This window comes from Rhinichthys klamathensis, unplaced genomic scaffold (genome assembly GCF_029890125.1).
Source record: "Rhinichthys klamathensis goyatoka isolate OS25496 unplaced genomic scaffold, OSU_Roscu_1.1 h1tg000108l_1, whole genome shotgun sequence".
Lineage (NCBI taxonomy): Eukaryota > Metazoa > Chordata > Actinopteri > Cypriniformes > Leuciscidae > Rhinichthys > Rhinichthys klamathensis.
In genome coordinates, this window is record NW_026606646.1 from 1,584,494 (window position 1) to 1,598,108 (window position 13,615).

Consider the following 13,615-nt stretch of genomic DNA (forward strand, 5'->3'; position numbering starts at 1 on the left):
CTTATAGCAGATTTGTTGTATAGTCTTTCACTTTCTCTTCACTTCAGTTTTTGAGCTTCAGAGCTGTGGCATGAATGCCAAAAATGTTGCTTTTTTTTTTTTTAATAGGAAATACTTCAACACAGGAAAGAGAAATGCATTCATTAAACCATTTAATGGGATCTTTAAGATTATGTAATACAGTTTCTACAGTTGGACCCATTTCTCAATACTTAAGTCACTTAAGTCACTCTTCACACAGCACAACATCAGTCAAGTCAAGTCACATTTATTTATATAGCGCTTTTTACAATACAGATTGTTTCAAAGCAGCTTTACAGAGATAACAGGAAAATAATGCAACAAAGTTTGTTTCCAGAAGAAAATAGCACCACAGTCCAGCTTAAGTAAGTTCAGTGATATTTCATTTTTGTTGTTAATTTTTGTATATAGGCCTATAGCCGCTCTGGAGAAAACCGTGATGTCATCGTCCAGCTCAGTTCAGTTCTCATATAATGGTGTCAATGCTGGCAGATCAATATTATTGTTGAATATTAAATTTAATGTTAAATTTAATGTCCCCAACTAACCAAGCCAATCAGTCTATGTGGGCTAAACTCTGGACAATTTTCCATTGCTTTGACCCAAAATACATCTTTTCAAATGACATGAATTAATTTCTCACTTAGACCAGCTACGCACGTTTACATGCTTAAACTCAAGTTCAAAATACAAAACTGAACAAGACTACCATATTGAAATATATGAAATAGGCCTACTATTAAATATATAAAATAAAAAATTAAATACCATCAAAGCAATTAGCTGAACACGTACATGGTTGTTTGTCTTTCAATTTCATTACCATCTATGAAAAGGTGACAACTTATGAATAATTTGGACTGTAATGTAAACATGGATCACGTATCATGGATACTGCAGTGACTTACAAACAGTAGATAGGTGTCATTCTTGTTTTGTAAAGGCATTTTACAAAAGAAAACATTGTATAATGCTTTATGTACCTGTTAGTGTTTAGGGCATTATTTTATGAGTAACAAAGTATGTTTGTTGGTTGACAACCTTTGCTAGTGTTATGGAAGAATTACTTAATTTGAGACATGAATGAAGTGTTTTGGTGGTTTTAGTGCATTTTGGATTTGAAATTTACTGCTGTGCCAAACTGAAATTTGGCAAGGAAAACTGTGCGAAGAGTTTTGAAAAAGGGATCTAAGTATTGAGAAATGTGTCCCAGTGATTGTAAAAATCGGTAAATCTTAAGACTGTCTGTTACCTTGGACTAAGATCTGGTGGTCCAAAGCAGTTGAAAGTGGGGATGAGCAGTTTGGCTGGTTTGCGTCCTGTACCTTCAGAATCTATCTGTGTCCTATGGCTGGGTTTAGGTGTAGATGAGGGTGGATAGGTTTGTTTCTGTACTTTGGTCTGTGGTTTAGGGGAGGGGTTTGGACTCCAACCCCTGACGGGTGAACGGCAATGTCTCAGGGCATTGAATTGCAGTAACTCCTCCCCTAAAAGGTTCCCCAAGGATGTACGTCGCACTGGGCTGACTAGATTTGGCAGAAGAAGATTTCGGCATGTATTGGAAGAAGGTGGGATGTGGAAGTACTTGTTTGCATCATCAGCCTTTTCTACAATGGATGGACGCTTATTCTCAGTTGATGCACAGGAATCTGGGTAGTTCTGCGGCAGGGAGAAGACAAAGAAATGACAACAGTGGTATATGAGAAACTGGAACGCTCAGTATGACAACTTTAGTAACTCCCGCCTTTTAAGTGAAAGAGTCAGTTTAGTTTGTTTGAAATGTAAAACAGTTTCTGTTGGTTTTGTGGTTAACATTGTTTTAAAGAATATAGCTTGTTGTTAGGTTTTCTGATGGCTACATAAATGAAGTACATCCACCTTTTACCAAAAGAGGTTTCAAATTATGAGTGGCACTTCCAGTTTGAAGAGGAACTTCCACTCTAAAGATGAAAACAAATCATTATCAAATAATAAATTATCATTCCATTTGAATTAAGGAACTGTACATCTGTACAAAAATGTTCATGCCCTATTTTTATCTGTCAGTAAAATAAAGTAACTCTTAGTATTTTATTGTGACATTGGTATGACTATGACCAGAATCTGTGGCAAAAGGTTTTTTTTTCTTTTCTGCTTTTCTTTGTATTCTGCTAACAATATGAAAAAGACAACAGATACTGTGAAGACTGCTGAATCGTTTTCTCCCCAAACCTTCACTCATGTCTCTTTCCTGGTTTGTTTTCACACGGGTGCTTTAAAAGGTAATTTTCAAATAGCATTGTTTACTGAAATGTTTCTAAAGCAAGGGAATATAACACTTATCTGTCAAAATGAGGGAAAGCACTTTCAAATATCCATCAGTTCCAATTAATGAAAGTTTTTGATTAGCGGAATAAAAACACATGTTACATTATATAGACTTAAATGTAACAGTACTACTGAACACTCATATGAGATTTTGCTTTTTATTCATGGTCTCTTAAAAATAATTTGTTAATACTATTACACTTAAAATACATTGACTACTTTAAAAATGTGTCTAAAATTATGATAAAATGTTTAAAACATTGAATAAAGTCCATTGGTGCTTCGCCCTTTACTGTACGGGTCTGAATTAGCATTTCCTTCAGTGGGACGCTTAAAGGCCTGTTTACACCAACGCACAATTGGTGTGAAGATTTGGTGCAATAAACATTTTAATTTGAATGAATGGCCGATAATGTGTCTGTTCACACCAACCTAAACATTTGTATACCAATAGAACAGATTTTTTTTTTGATTTTTGGTTTTGTATGGAGAGGTGTTAGAATCACTTTTCCATTCCACTAAGAACAGAAAAAAAACTGCCTAAACAATAAGATTTGCTCTTTTGGTCATAGAGCCTCTTACATAAAGACTGGGCACTCACAAACAGATTATTTTGTGACAGTGACAGTGAATATGCAAGTAAATATATATTTTTTTTGATATGACAGATTTGATTATGATAATGTCTTGTTTTAGTGTTCTATGTATGTAAGTATGTGTGTTATAGATCGTAGCCATACCTCAGTCTCACTGCCCTCTCTCAGATTATATGTGAGGTTACAGTGGATGTCGGTAGTGAAGATGCTGGCATACTCAGGATATAGTTCAAGCACATCACTTAAACCTTTCACACTGATGTACTGCAGGTCACAATATGTCAATGCCTTCACATCTGCATTTGTCTTGATCACATGATTCTGACTTGGCAGGTCTGAGCCAATCAGATCTCCTTTTCCTGTAACGACATCAACGATATCAATGACATTAATGATATCAATGACATCAATTCCATATCAATCTAATGTTTAATTATTTTTATCTATGTATAATACTGTAGTTGTTAAAAGAATGTTTTGGGTTCAATATACTTTTTACAGTAATGCACTTACAAAGGAACTCTAAAGGGCAAGGTATTGCACTGGAATACACTACACATTGTTTTAAAAGTATAACAAGACATAGACTTACATTTAACATGAGACCACTTCTGTACACTAAACACTAAATTACACTAAACTATATAGACCAGTAATCCCACTACTAGAAGTGTATTTCTGACAACTGTACAGCTTAAACAACACACATTTTTATACAAAGGAATTACTCCTAACGTAACTGGTCCTACTCCCACCACTCCCAACGGGATTCGAAACAGTGTCACAGGCATGGGAGGTGGGCGTGCTAACAAAGACGCTACATTTGCCCACTGGCCTCCTAATCATCCCCATATGAACTGATTGACTTCATCACTCTGTCTCCTCTGGTGTGTGGTGGGGTCACATCATCCAGGTGGATGCTGCACATTGGTGGTGGTTGAGGAGATTCCCCATTCCATGTAACGCCATTTGAGTGCCAAGAAAAGCGCTATATAAATGTAACAAATTATTATTACTAGCTTGACTCCGTTACACTCAACCCAGCCTTACTTCCATCAAAGTTACAGCACCATTGTCACTGGTCCTACTCGCACTGCTCCGAGTGGGATTCAAACCAACCATGGGAGGTGGGTGCGTTAACAACGATGCTAAAGACCACAGGATCTAATCCCTGCAACAGAGTGTGTAATTTCGGCAATCCCACACTGTACAACATGGATCTAATAAAGTTGGGTACGACATCTATAGACTGTACTCCTATTCAATTGTAGGCTATGAGTTAGTATAGAAGAATAAAATGTCATCAGCATGTGCTAGTGGTAAACAAATAGAGCAAGATGAATCACACTTTGGCGATTGTGGTTTTGAGCGACGCAGTCATGACTAGGGAAAAGAGGCCAACTTGGAGCTTGAGGTAATAGTTTTGTTGCTTGATCAACAGAATTTCATGTTGCATTTTTATTGGCTAGTCAGTATAGATGTAGGTCGTAGCAGCAAACACACAGGGAGATGATCATGCTAAATTTATGACACTGTCAGAAATTTTTTGGTCGCAAGACCGTGACAAGGCCATCTTTGAACCTCTCTCAATGTACGACGTTGGACAACCGTTTAGGAGCCACGACCACAGAAATCACCACGATTGGTCATCTTTCATCTGGGATTGATTAAAATCGTACTGGACATAACATCAGTCGTGACTTGCCAGTGCACCTCTTGAGAATAGGGGAGTGAGGTTTACTTGCACAGCTTTTTACTAGCTCGCCTCCGTTACACTAAGACTTCTAATTTAGGTAAGCTTGATTTTTATTTGTTTTCACAAACTGGAGAACAGTTGAAAGTGGCATTGTGGTAATTGACAGCATGTCACACATGCTGTACATTGATCCCTGAAACATTCCTTCAACATACTGTTTATTACTACTATTACACTGTGCCAGTAGCATTAGTAAATCAGGTGTAGTGTTCAGAAGGAAAGTCAATATAGAATGTAGAAAAAACAAGTCAAAAGGTAAAAAAGCATCAAAGAAATGTTACAAACCCAAAGTGTGTTACAAACCCAGAATAGCTAAGACCATGTTGTCCTTTAGAACCTCCAGTGACCCAGAACAGACAAAGTAGTTGGCCTGCAATGCGTCCCCCTGTCTGATGAGATATTCTCCCGGCGTGCAGAAAGAGGTTTTGATGTGGAGGGAGAGAGAACGCAGGCAACCCCTACTAGCCCCCTCAAACACAGGCAGTTGCAGGATGTCTTTGTTTAAGTGCATGGCTATGTCAGCACGTAACTCATCAGGAAAGTCCCGCAAGAGCTGCAGAAAAGACAGAAAACCTCCTTTACCATTGTTTGAAAAGAATGATATAAAACAAAACTTTGATGGTTTTTAAAAAAAAATGTTGTTTCAGAGTTCCTCTGGCTGGAGAAAGCATTGAAATATGCCGGTCTTAAAACCCAACTCGGATTGCCTACTACCCCCCCCCCCCCCAACCAACATCTGCATTGGCTGAGTTTCACCAAACATGTCTCTAGGACAACCTCAGTTCACTGAGACGAAGGGAACAAAACTTTGCCTAAGCTGACCACATTACTGTGCTTGAATGCTCGTATTGAGCATATCACTCTCTGTCCTTCAGTCGAAAGAATCGGTCCCCCACCACTTTCTATAGATCACAGCTACTGACGCAATGTCTTGATCTGAATTTCTAAAGAGTTCATGAACACAAAACGAGCACTTCATCATATGCAGCATGGGTGTGGATTAGTATGACTGACATCAAATGCTGGGAACCATATACCCAACCACAATTTATTATTAGTATATTGAAGAGAAAAATGTAGGTTTTAAATAAGTAGATTTAGCTGTTTATAAGAAAAACTAGTGTTAAAAAAAAAAAATAAAAAGATATCCCTGCATAGATAAAGCCAATGACATTCTTACCTCATTAACATCAATGCCATTATTTACAGACCAGGTGGTCTGGAAATATTCCAGCATGCGTTGTTTCAGCTGCCGTGGCAGGCGGTGAACACGAATGAAGTCCTTCAGATCTTTCATGCGCGTGTGATATTGTGAGCGACGTGAGTACATGCGCTGGATGATGGCTGTCACATTCCCAAACACCACAGCGTGCATGAGAGCTGCGTTAGAGAAAGAACCAAATATGATTTTTGATCTAGCAAATTAGCGACAAGGTCATTAAACAGGCTAATGTTAAACATGTAATGTTAAACATGCAAACATGTACAGTACTATGAAAAAAGTCAGTGATGATGTTTTTGGCTGTTATTAGGAGGTTCTGGCTGCGGATGATTTTATGTTCTCATGGTGAAAATTATTGTGATAATTGTGTTCAGTTTGTGCGGATCAAGGGTCATGAAACACTCAACCACATTTCCTGAGATGTTAACAAAGATGTTTGTGTTACATCATAGAAGATAATGTTAGGATCTGTTAAGTCTGTAGAGTTTAAAGAAAAGGAGCCATAGTTTTACTAATTGTGTGTAAGCAATAGAGGGTATGCGCATGACGTCACCGCCGGCCGGAGTGAATGCGGTCACGCCCACAAGTGGCAAAAAGACTGAGCGGCAGCATTTGTTTGCAGCGTGAATGCCGTGAAAAACACACAAAACACATCTAAAACGGGAAAGAGCTTTGCGATTGACTGTGCAACTAGATTTGACCAGAAATCTGAGGTACTGTATATTTTTACAGACTGCAAAAAGCTACAGAACAGACTATATTCTGCATAATTGGATGTTTTTAAATAAACACTGCCAAAAAACTATACAAGTTTTAGGGCTGGACGATATGATGATATACAGTATAACATTAATGTAAGTGATCACTCGGATTTAGACCTATCTATATTGTATTTATAGAAAACGTTTACAGGCAAATTTATTTCCCCGGCGTCGAAATCAGGCACATGTGTCAGGAAACACGATTCCTGGCTGCATGTCAATATCCATGGATCACTGGATCTTTGATAAGTTGTAAGGAACACTATATCGAGTCCAACTTTTAGTTTAAACTGATAATAGTTTGTTTTACTCGCATTTTCGCAGTTTCCCCTATTAACTCCAGTCACGCAGCAGCTCTTTTGCCACTCAGTCCGGCTGAGGGGGGCGTGTTCCGGCGGGAAAGTGACGTCAATGGATTCCCTCTATTGTCAAATACTGTAAAAATGGAGCAGCATGTTGTGATGAGGTATGAGGTATTCCAAAGAGCTACTTCCATGAATGAAATTGTCTAGAATTCTGTGGAGGAATTCTGTTGCTTCTTACCTCCAATGAGCATAGTACAAACAGAAAAGATCTTCTCAGCATCAGTGTTGGCACACACATTGCCAAAGCCCACACTGGTCAGACTGCTCAAGGTGAAATACAACGAGGCGATGTAGGCACTGCGAACTGAAGGACCACCAACTGTACTGTTCAGATAGGGCTTGTCTAAACGTCTGCCCAACTCATGCAGCCAACCTGACGTAAAGAAAGAAACATGTTAAACTGCATGTCAGCGCTGCACAATTTGGCAAAAAACTCATATGGCAATTATTTTGTTAAACAGAATATTGTGATCTCCAGAATGTGGAACAAAGAGAACACACTCTGCCCTGCCAGCAGAAATAGTTGCTTTTTAAGGGTGTTCACTCTTCACAAGAGTAAAGTAAGAGTAAACACTTTACAAGAATCAACCAAGACAATTTTCAGTGACCACAAAGTCAGAGTTAAAAAATGCTCTATGCATTCACATTATAATTGTGATTACAATGATAAAATAGAATATGTACTATAATTTATTGTACAGTACATTAGTGAAATTTCAATACAATTTACTAATATTTATTTATTTTTTAAATAATATTTATTTCAACATTAAACCATCAAGCTTTTATTTTGGTGGAAAACTGCATGGAGACTAGACTTTTATTTAAATGTAAGTGTTAATTTGACAAAAGGTACATAAGGTACCTGCTTCTCATTACAAATGTGCAAAAAATGCTATATTCACAAAATTGTTGGAAAGATATAAATGGTAAACATTAACCTGGCATGTTGCGTACCCAAATGCATGTTATAAGTGCAGAGATGGGGCTTGTGTGGGGCAGAATGTACTGTGAACTGAACTACTTGTTGTGGGACACAGTGTTTCAGCCAGAAGAGATCTCATGTGCATAAAGTCCCCAATGGCGTAGAGGCAGACACAGCTCTAAGGCACTCTTCCCTAGCTTCATACATGCCACAAACTGATGAATAGCTTACATGTGCTCGACTGTGAAATGCGCATATATAGTCACTGAGTAGAGTTGGACATCTTACAGTTTTTTTTACACTCTTTAAGACCTAAACTGTGGTAAGCTTTCCATTGGTTTGGCACAAAATACATTCAATAATTACATCTTTCAAATTATGTGAATTATTTTCTCTCTCAGACACAACCATTAGCAAACCTCTATGTAGGCCTACCTACAGACCAATTTGCACATTTACATACTTATTTCAAACCTGGTAAGCATAATATAAATCTAAATAAGACAACATTTTAGTGCATTTTGGATGTAAAATGTATTGCTGTACCAAGCTGAAAGTTGGTAAGGAGAACGTGTGAGGAGTTTTGAAAAAGTGACTTAAGTATTGAAAAATATGTCCTCGAAATGGTAAAAATCTGTAAAAAGAGACTGTTCCCACGGTTGACATTGAGGCACAGAATGGGTGGATAGTTGAGTAACAGCTATGTTTTTATAGCAGAGCCTCTAACTGTGGCATTTGCAACCAATGGTCAAGGAAGTTCAGAACATGAACGCTGCTCAATGTGCACTTTGAGTGAATTAGCATAAGCACTTCTGGAAGCATCATCTTGTATTCAATGGGTTTTTTTTTAATGGTTTTTTTGGTTAAATGCATGAAATCAGGTCTGTGGTTAACACACATTCAAGATATCACACATTTTATTGTACGACATAAAATACATTCGTAATACCCAACTCATGGTTTTTGAAAACTTTTACTTGTCTTGAAGAAGGCAGTTGAACAAATGGATAAATGGTACAGACGATGTACAGTAGGGACGTTAAATGCCAGGTAGCACACTCACAGCTTTCGCAGCCTCATTGTGTTTTTAATCACGCTCTTGCAAAACTACAGGTCCTTCTAAAAAAATTAGCATATTGTGATAAAGTTCATTATTTTCCATAATGTAATGATAAAAATGAAACTTTCATATATTTTAGATTCATTGCACACCAACTGAAATATTTCAGGTCTTTTATTGTTTTAATACTGATGATTTTGGCATACAGCTCATGAAAACCCAAAATTCCTGTCTCAAAAAATTAGCATATCATGAAAAGGGTCTCTAAACGAGCTATTAACCTAATCATCTGAACCAACTAATTAACTTTAAACACCTGCAAAAGATTCCTGAGGCTTTTAAAAACTCCCAGCCTGTTTCATTACTCAAAACCGCAATCATGGGTAAGACTGCCGACCTGACTGCTGTCCAGAAGGCCATCATTGACACCCTCAAGCAAGAGGGTAAGACAGAAAGAAATTTCTGAACAAATAGGCTGTTCCCAGAGTGCTGTATCAAGGCACCTCAGTGGGAAGGAAAAAGTGTGGCAAAAAACGCTGCACAACGAGAAGAGGTGACCGGACCCTGAGGAAGATTGTGGAGAAGGACCGATTCCAGACCTTGGGGGACCTGCGGAAGCAGTGGACTGAGTCTGGAGTAGAAACATCCAGAGCCACCGTGCACAGGCGTGTGCAGGAAATGGGCTACAGGTGCCGCATTCCCCAGGTCAAGCCACTTTTGAACCAGAAACAGCGGCAGAAGCGCCTGACCTGGGCTACAGAGAAGCAGCACTGGACTGTTGCTCAGTTTTGCATGTCATTCGGAAATCAAGGTGCCAGAGTCTGGAGGAAGACTGGGGAGAAGGAAATGCCAAAATGCCTGAAGTCCAGTGTCAAGTACCCACCGTCAGTGATGGTCTGGGGTGCCATGTCAGCTGCTGGTGTTGGTCCACTGTGTTTTATCAAGGGCAGGGTCAATGCAGCTAGCTATCAGGAGATTTTGGAGCACTTCATGCTTCCATCTGCTGAAAAGCTTTATGGAGATGAAGATTTCATTTTTCAGCACGACCTGGCACCTGCTCACAGTGCCAAAACCACTGGTAAATGGTTTACTGACCATGGTATTACTGTGCTCAATTGGCCTGCCAACTCTCCTGACCTGAACCCCATAGAGAATCTGTGGGATATTGTGAAGAGAAAGTTGAGAGACGCAAGACCCAACACTCTGGATGAGCTTAAGGCCGCTATCGAAGCATCCTGGGCCTCCATAACACCTCAGCAGTGCCACAGGCTGATTGCCTCCATGCCACGCCGCATTGAAGCAGTCATTTCTGCAAAAGGATTCCCGACCAAGTATTGACTATTGAGTGCATAACTGAACATAATTATTTGAAGGTTGACTTTTTTTTTTGTATTAAAAACACTTCTTTTATTGGTCGGATGAAATATGCTAATTTCTTTAGACAGGCATTTTGGGTTTTCATGAGCTGTATGCCAAAATCATCAGTATTAAAACAATAAAAGACCTGAAATATTTCAGTTGGTGTGCAATGAATCTAAAATATATGAAAGTTAAATTTTTATCATTACATTATGGAAAATAATGAACTTTATCACAATATGCTAATTTTTTGAGAAGGACCTGTATTTTAATTCAAATATTTCAAGGAAATGTTTTTTAAGTAAAAACTTGAACAGGTACAGTGATTTTTGTATAACTAGTGGTCCAATACATTATTACGGAAAGTTTACAGGACATAAAGTTTACTATGCGCAAACAACCGAAGCGACACACTAGCGCCAGAACACCAGAAAGCCACACTTTGAAAACTGCATTGTCTCTTTCATGTCTTCTTGAGCTCAAACTGATGAATTCACACAAAATTATGTAAAAACGCCCATCTTGGAGTTGGTTATGTCTTAGTTGAATGTAAACAGCTGAGATAAAAAACGTTATAAATCTGCTGCAGTGCTTTTAATGTTGATCAAACAACAAAGAACAAAAAAATCACTCACTGTCTTGACTGAATGACTTTAATAAAGATTCATATATTTAATTAATACAGTGAAGACTATGCTGTGTTATTTTACATTTGATTACTTTATTTCAATTCTGTACCTGAAAACGTCTCGGTTACGAATGTAACCCTCGTTCCTTGAGTAGGGAACGGAGACGTTCCGTCGGATGACGACGAATGGGGGTTTCGCTTAGAAAGCCTATCGACTTCGAGTATACAAAAACGAGCCAATGGCAAAGAAATGCCATGGGTCTGCGGAATTTGCATAGCGTAACTCCGCCTCACCTCGTGGGTATTTAAGGAGAACGCTGGCACCAAATAGGCATGTTTCTTCGCTGAGGAGCCAAGACTGAGCTCAGGCGATCCCCGCGGTACAGCGGAAAGTGGCAGGAAGACGGAACGTCTCCGTTCCCTACTCAGGGAACGAGGGTTACATCCGTAACCGAGACGTTCCCTTTCGTTGTCACTCCGAGTTCCGTCGGATGACGACGAATGGGGATACCAGTCTAATCACGCCACCTTCTCAGCTGTCTTCCAGTGCCCTGCGTAAATCTGAGATCCCTGTCGTGAGACTAGCACGGACGAAGGACTCCTATTTAGCACAGGAATACCAAGGTACACTGGGGAGCATATCCCAGATTTTAGGGGAATATGCAATTACTGGCAACCCAGAGGGGGGGACTTAAGAATACACATATGACCCGAAGGATGCATATGGGGAATCACTGGGGTGTCCAGCCGCAGGTAGAATATTTCAACCCCAGGGGTGGCAAGGTGGCTTGCCGAGGGAAAGACACATGCTCAAAGAGGCTTACAGTGGAAATACACATGTGGGGGTTACTCAGAGGAGGAACCATGCACACGGAAGGCACCTAGCCGACGCGCAGGCAATAGACACTGGCGCCAGCGTCAGCAGTGCTGGAGGAGCTCAGGGCTTTCGGGGAAGCTCACCTGAGGAGAATATCGCACGTATCCAGTCCGTGGAGTGGAATGGCGAGCAAGCGAAGACACCTAACGGGTCCCATGTTAGCTTGAAAAAGACAGTACATGGGAGGAGACTGGCTCCACTCGGAGATTGTAAAATCTGGCGAATGTGTTAGGTGTCGCCCAGCCTGCAGCTCTGCAGATGTCTGTTAGCGAGGCGCTATGCGCTAGAGCCCAAGAGGACGCCACACTCCGGGTGGAGTGGGCGGTCACACCAAGGGGGCACGGTCGACCTTGCTGCTGGTATGCCAAAGCAATGGCGTCCACTATCCAGTGAGACAACCTTTGCTTGGAGAGAGCCTTTCCCTTCAGCTTCCCACCATAACAGACAAAGAGCTGGTCTGAGGTCCTGAAACACTGCGTTCTGTCTACATAGATGCGAAGAGCACGTACTGGACAGAGCAGTGCCAAGGCTGGGTCTGCCTCCTCCGGGGGCAGCGCTTGCAGGTTCACCACCTGGTCCCGGAAGGGAGTGGTAGGAACCTTGGGCACATATCCAGGCCGGGGTCTCAGGATCACGTGAGAGTAAGCCGGCCCGAATTCCAAGCACGCTTCGTCAACGGAGAATGCGAGCAGGTCCCCTACCCTCTTGATGGAGGCCAATGCAGTCAGAAGCGCTGTCTTCATTGACAGGAAGTTAAGCTCGACCGACTGCAAAGGCTCAAAGGGAGCGCTGCGCAGGGCAGTTAAGACCACTGCGAGGTCCCAAGAGGGTACGAGAGGAGGGCGAGGAGGATTCAGTCTCCTCGCTCCTCTCAGGAACCTGATGATCAGGTCATGCTTCCCCACAGACTTACCTTCTATTGGGTCATGATGTGCGGCAATGGCGGCGACATAGACCTTGAGGGTGGAGGGAGACAGCCTTCGCTCCAACCCTTCTTGAAGAAAGGAAAGCACGACACTGATCGAACATCTCCGGGGGTCTTCTCGGTGAGAAGAGCACCAGTTGACGAAGAGGTTCCACTTCAACGCATAGACGTGTCTCGTGGACGACGCTCTAGCGGAAGTGATGGTAGCCACCACCGCTGGTGGTAGGGTACTCAAACCTGCCATAGGGTGCCCTGTCCCTGAGAAAGGAGGTCCTTCCTCAGGGGAATCGGCCAAGGAGGTGCTGTCACGAGGAGTATGAGTTCGGAGAACCAGGTCCGGGTTGGCCAGTACGGCGTGACCGGAGTGACCTGCTCCTCGTCCTCCCTGACCTTGCGCAGGAATTGCGCAAGAAGGCTCACTGGGGGAAACGCATATTTGCGGCCCCGCGGCCAGCTGTGCGCCAGTGCATCCGTGCCGAGCGTGCCCTCGGTCAGGGAATAATACAGGGCGCAATGGGTCGAGTCGTGAGAGGCAAACAGATCTATCTGTGCGTCCCCGAACTGGTCCCAAATCAGCTGAACCGACTGGGGATGGAGTCGCCAATCTCCCGGGAGGGGCTGAAGCCGTGAGAGCTCGTCGGCTGCACAGTTCAGGGCTCCGGGGATATAAATGGCACGAAGCGACCTCAGATGCTTCTGACTCCATAAGAGGAGGTGGCGGGGCGAGTTGCGACATACGGCTGGAGCGCAGACCACCTTGACGGTTGATGTACGCTACGGTTGCGGTATTGTCTGAACGGACTAGTACATGCT

At 41.6% G+C, this 13,615-nt stretch overlaps 1 protein-coding gene across 1 annotated transcript in view; it reads right to left on the reverse strand.

Annotated features, from left to right (window-relative positions):
* Positions 1–13,615, reverse strand: part of kcnh4b (potassium voltage-gated channel, subfamily H (eag-related), member 4b) — a 45,849-nt gene that overhangs the window by 4,652 nt on the left and 27,582 nt on the right. Inside the window, exons 8-12 of the mRNA XM_056253670.1 lie at positions 7,207–7,401; positions 5,861–6,060; positions 4,984–5,233; positions 3,069–3,283; positions 1,274–1,680 (exon numbers count right to left, since the gene is read on the reverse strand). Coding sequence (XP_056109645.1) covers positions 1,274–1,680; positions 3,069–3,283; positions 4,984–5,233; positions 5,861–6,060; positions 7,207–7,401 — 1,267 coding nt within the window. The remainder of the gene's footprint in view (positions 1–1,273; positions 1,681–3,068; positions 3,284–4,983; positions 5,234–5,860; positions 6,061–7,206; positions 7,402–13,615) is intronic.